Below are 6,000 nucleotides of genomic sequence, written 5' to 3' on the forward strand. Positions count from 1 at the left end.
CTTATTGCTTTGCAAGATTATGCCTAGGTATTTAAAAAACGTGACTGTCAAGCATCACATTACTGATACTGTATTTGAACATTATGGGTTTGTTTTTCCAAATCGTATGCATTAGCATACATTTTTCTACATTTACGGCTGCTGCCATTTATCACACTAAATAGAAACTTCATCTTAAGTTATCTTGTATCATAATACGGTCAAACAAATAAGACACCTTCTCATCCACCACTGCATCCTTAGTAAACAGCCGCATACTTCTGCTTACCCTGTCCGCCAAATTGCATATGTATATAGAAGATAAGTGATCCCATGACACTTCCCTGGGAAAGTCCTGACAATATCCTTATCTCTGAACACTCACTGCTGTGTGCAATATATTGTGTTCTGCTAGTTAAAATGTCTTCAAGCTATTTACGTGCAGCTTTGCTTTCTATTTTGGATTTGAATTTCTTGTCTGCTGCGAAAAATACAGCACCTCCACTTCTCATTAGCCTATTGGTGCAGCATATGTTTAAGTTTTCCCCAGAGGTCTCACTGGTGTCAGCTTCAGGTTTTAAGCAGCTTTCTGCATATAGTATCATGTGAGCTTCACTGCATTTTAGGAGCACTGCACTATGGAATTCATTGTGAGTGCTTCAGCAGTTTTGCAGTAGGAGTAATATTCTCACCTTGGGGGGGGGGGGGGGGGGGTCTTTGGACACTTACACAGATACTTCTGTGATTCCTACTGCTGTTGTTGTCTGGATTGGGTGGAGAGATGCCTAAACTAAAAACAGTTGTGTCCAACCTACACATAGTCAGCTACCTGGCTAGCTACTTGTGATGTTTATTACACATGTGACCCATGTAGAGGGACCATCCAGTTCTCAGCCCGTTGGTGGAAGTCTAGGAAGTTGAAGCCTAGCTTGTCACAGAACCTTGTCAGTCTCTTGATTCAAACCTTCCACTTGGCTCAGAACTAGGACAACACAGTCTTGTTATCAGGACAATGCTGCAAATTGTGAGCTTCGTTGAAACTCTGTAAGCAAGACCGGTATCCTGAACCCAGAGTCTCTGGAATCATAAAAGTGCAACATTGGAGCCCAGATGACCGGTATAATTTGTTCCAGTGTGTGCTACAGTCTGCAGTTGGTCACACACTGTTCCCTGAATGGCTCCCAGAGTAACCTCTTCAGCATGCTGTAAGGTCCCCCAGGCATACAAGCTGAGTGCATCTGTTGTTCCTTCCCATCTCCCATCCACTATAACGTGGTGAGTTCTCTGTATTACCTCCCACCCAACACACCTGCTTCTAATTATTTGACAATAGTTGGGGTGGTTTGGAGCTGCTTATGAATAGCAACCAACTTATCTTCTGCTCAGGAACAGCACACAATGGAGCTGCAGTATGACGGCTGTGTTATTTTACAGAACACTAAATGCAGTGAAAACCTAATTCTATGGACCAGGCTTAAAAAATGCAAAATTGAGGTAAATGTTAAAAACCCTCAAATACGAGCAAAACCACACAATTGCTGTACATGATTAAAAATTGCTATCCTCTCCAATACTGTCTAAGTGAAGGAAATTAAATGTGCAATACTATGTTTATACAATAATTGGTGGTAATGAATTTAATCAGTTTGTAAAAAAAAATCACTGATGTGTAACACCAAGTAAACACTTGCCAAAAAATTGAAATTGGTACCTGGATACAAGGTAATTGAGCATATTTTCCAATATGCTAAGATTGCAAAATTATACATTCAAAGCACGTGTTTTTGAGAGCTCATTCTTTGTGTTCAGAAAAAGCAAAAATTGATGAATTTGTTGAATTAAACCAAAAACATTACAGCAGCTAAGTGGTTAAACCATAAGCATGAATGCAGACATCTGCTTAATAATGAACTTTGTCACCTCATTCTCACCTCAGTTAAAGTGTTATTTTAGGCTAGATGAGAGAAACAGAGAAGTGAAAAAATGAGTTTAGTTTCCAATTGACATTACAAGGTTATGAGAAATCAGCCCAGTGAATTTCTGTACACTGCGTGAAATGCAAATTTGAAAGAAAGCTCAGATCCTACAGTTTCATTTCATGCCCTCTGTCACTGCTGCCAGTCTTCACTATACAGGGTGGTCCATTGATAGTGACTGGGCCAAATATCTCACGAAATAAGCATCAAACGAAAAAACTACTATCTAGCTTGAAGAGGGAAACCAGATGGCACTATGGTTGGCCCGCTAGATGGCGCTGCCATAGGTCAAACGGATATCAAATACGTTTTTTTTTTAAATAGGAACCCCCATTTTTTTACGTATTCGTGTAGTATGTAAAGAATTATGAATGTTTCATTTGGACCACTTTTTTCGCTTTGTGATAGATGGCACTGTAATAGTCACAAACGTATTAGTATGTGGTATCGCGCAAGATTCCGCCAGTGCGGACGGTATTTGCTTCGTGATACATTACCCATGTTAAAATGGACCGTTTAAAAATTATGGAAAAGGTCAATATCATGTTGATGTATGGCTATTGTGAACAAAATGCCCAACAGGCATGTGCTATGTTTGCTGCTAGGTATCCTGGACGACATAATCCAAGTGTCCAGACTGTTCGCCTGATAGTTACATTATTTAAGGAAACAGGAAGTGTTCAGCCACATGTGAAACGTCAAACACGACCTGCAACAAATGATGATGCCCAAGCAGGTGTTTCAGCTGCTGTTGCGTCTAATCCGCACATCAGTAGCAGGACAAATTGTGACAGAATCGGGAATCTCAAAAACATCGGTGCTGAGAATGTTACATCAACATCGATTGCACCCATACCATATTTCTATGCGCCAGGTATTGCATGGCGACGACTTTGAACGTCGTCTACAGTTCTGCCACTGGGCGCAAGAGAAATTACAGGACGATGACAGATTTTTTGCACGCGTTCTATTTAGCGACAAAGCGTCATTCACCAACAGCGGTAAAGTAAACCAGATTAATATGCACTATTGGGCAACGGAAAATGCACGATGGTTGCGACAAGTGGAACATCAGCAACCTTGGCGGGTTAATGTATGGTGCGGAATTATGGGAGGAAGGATAATGGTCCCCATTTTATCGATGGCAATCTAAATGGTGCAGTGTGTGCTGATTTTGTACGTAATGTTCCACTGATATTACTACAAGATGTTGCACTGCATGACAGAATGGCGACATACTTCCAACATGATAGATGTCTGGCACAGAGCTCGTGTGCGGTTGAAGCGGTATTGAATAGCGTATTTCATGACAGGTGGATTGTTCATCGAAGCGCCATACCGTGGCCTCCACGTTCACCGGATCTGACGTCCCCAGATTTCTTTCTATGGGGAAAGTTGAAGTATACTTGCTGTTGTGATACACCGACAATGCCTGACAATATGCGTCAGCGCATTGTCAATGCAAGTGCGAACATTACGGAAGGCGAACTACTCGCTGTTGAGAGGAATGTCGTTCACGTATTGCCAAATGCATTGAGGTTGACGGACATCATTCTGAGCATTTATTGCATTATTGTGGTATTTACAGGTAATCACACTGTAACAGCATGCGTTCTCAGAAATGATAAGTTCACAAAGGTACATGTATCACATTGGAACAACCGAAATAAAATGTTATAACATACCTACGTTCTGTATTTTAATTTAAAAAAAAGTACCTGTTACCAACTGTCCATCTAAAATTGTAAGCCATATGTTTGTGACTATTACAGCGCCATCTATCACAAAGCTAAAAAAGTGGTCCAACTAAAACATTCATATTTTCTTTATGTACTATATGAATATGTAATAAAAAAATGGGGGTTCCTATTTAAAAAAATGCAGTTGATATCCGGTTTGACCTATGGCAGCGCCATCTACCTGACCAACCATAGCGCCATCTGGTTTCCCCCTTCAAGCTAAACAAGTTTTGTTCATTGTAGTTTTTTCATTTGATGCTTATTTCGTGAGATATTTGGCCCAGTCACGATCAGTGGACCACTCTGTATACAGTTTGTGGTGTGTATGGTCCAAAGTATATACGTGAGTAGTGTATGTAGCTGTTGCAGCTGTATTGTGACAGATTTGAGCAAGAAAGTCTTTAAAATGTTCTATCGCAAAATGCTTGTTTTAGTTCCTTGCGACATCTCTGTCGTAACATGTCATCTGCATACACCTGCACTCCCATTGTTGAAGCATCCTCTCTACACATTCAGTAGCTGAGCTCATTTTACATGTGTTAGTGTGGTGTAGTGGCTGCTTTGGTAGTTGGATGACCTATCGAGTCACCAGTAAGAGTTCACTACCTGGAAATGGGTGACATTTCCATGATTATGACTGAGCATATTCTTTGAGACTCTGTGTTTTAATTTAAAAGGTTGACGATACTGTTGCTGAATACAGCACGTCGGAAATATGTACAAAAAGATGAGCCTGTGTTGTAAGTGGCACAAGAATAGGCAGTGTCTGGGCCCCCTCATCATGTATTGACTCTGTCTGGAATACATTGTGTCAACTGTCTTTTTTTTTCCATTACCACTGCAACCTAGCAGTAGTTTTATCATAACTGCGCGGTGATGCGAAATGTTGCAAATTGTGTTGACAACCCCAATTGTGGATTACATCTGCATTTCTTCTTTCATGTCTCTCCTCTCCACAAAGGCCTAAAGCATTTGCTTAACTGTGGTATGAACTGTCTGTCTATTATGCCACTCATAACTCATTCAGTCACATCAAATGTCAATAGAAAGAAAATGGGACAAAGTCAAGCAAGACGTTGAGTAAGAACTTATAATCGAGGTAGACATTACTAGGAAGAAATGTAAAATCAGGGAATTTTTAGCATTGATCTTATGGGTTTTTCACAGGGGCTTCAAATTTATGGTGTAGAATTGTGAAAAATGTAAAATCAGAGAACGTAAACTCGAATTTCCACTGTACACAACTTGCTCCTGGTACCGTGTTTAACAACACTGTAAACAAATAACTTTAGACTAGGCTTCCTGAATATCTCTTAGTTTATGAGTGTGATATGCTACAAGTGTTAACAGTAACCTTTAGAACTAAAATGAATTATATCCAAAATGAGATTTCTCTATTCATAATAGATGACTTTGTGCAAGTGTTACTGTTTCTCTGAAATGATTTTCAAGTTATAGTCACTTATAAATTTGACAACAGCATTAATTTGCAGACAGTTTACACTCTTGTTAATGGAGGAAAATAATGTGACATGGTATATTATTTACAGTAACTGTAAATCACACATGCTGATTAATTAATGTATCACATTCGTGAAAAGCATAGGTTGCAGCACAGTCACCTAAAATATGACTGTACAACAATTTTATTTTTTTTATTGATTTTCTAGACATGATTAACAAATGCTTTTATTGTAAATAGCAACATTTGCCAAAACTTGTAAAATTTGTGAATCTCGTAGGATAACAAGTAACAGCATTTTTGTCTTGTTACAGACAATATTCTTGATGGATATCTACCAGTGTCCAAAGTGCAAAGCTTTCATTCATATGATGGAGGAAACCACATTTACAGCATAAGGCAAAATTTGTGTGTTATGTTTTGAAATGTTAATTTATTTTGATAGTAATGTTATTATGTACAGTAATTTGTAAAATAATAAATATTTGTTCTATGTACAATTGTCATAACTGGAAATCACATATGATATTCTTAACTAGCTTACCAATCAATAAAGCAATATATATATAACATCAGTATTGTGTGTCCATGGCCACTGTTCCCATTAAAAGTTTCCGACATTTTTACATGCAGTTATCCTCAGAAATGTTCATGCATATGCTCTCCTTTCATTACTTAAGACTCCCTTATTTTTGGCTCCCATTGTTATAATCTTTGTGGTATCATTTTAAATGATGGTGGAGGTTGGACGTTCTAAATTGCAGTCTCATAGAAGAAATCTGCTGCCTGATTTTTTACCAGCCCTTATTGATGTTTTGACATCGTGATCATCCTGGTAGTGGTC

The 6,000-nt window shown here is 38.8% G+C and overlaps 1 protein-coding gene across 1 annotated transcript in view; it reads left to right on the forward strand.

The window, feature by feature from the left end:
- LOC126176047 (uncharacterized protein CG13380) overlaps positions 1-5,647 on the forward strand; it is a 99,683-nt gene extending 94,036 nt beyond the window's left edge. The window contains exon 3 of the mRNA XM_049923179.1: positions 5,471-5,647. Coding sequence (XP_049779136.1) covers positions 5,471-5,554 — 84 coding nt within the window. The 3' untranslated portion in view covers positions 5,555-5,647. The remainder of the gene's footprint in view (positions 1-5,470) is intronic.
- The last annotated feature ends 353 nt before the right edge of the window (positions 5,648-6,000 follow it).

The sequence above is a fragment of the Schistocerca cancellata genome, chromosome 3 (genome assembly GCF_023864275.1).
Source record: "Schistocerca cancellata isolate TAMUIC-IGC-003103 chromosome 3, iqSchCanc2.1, whole genome shotgun sequence".
Taxonomy (NCBI): Eukaryota; Metazoa; Arthropoda; class Insecta; order Orthoptera; family Acrididae; genus Schistocerca; species Schistocerca cancellata.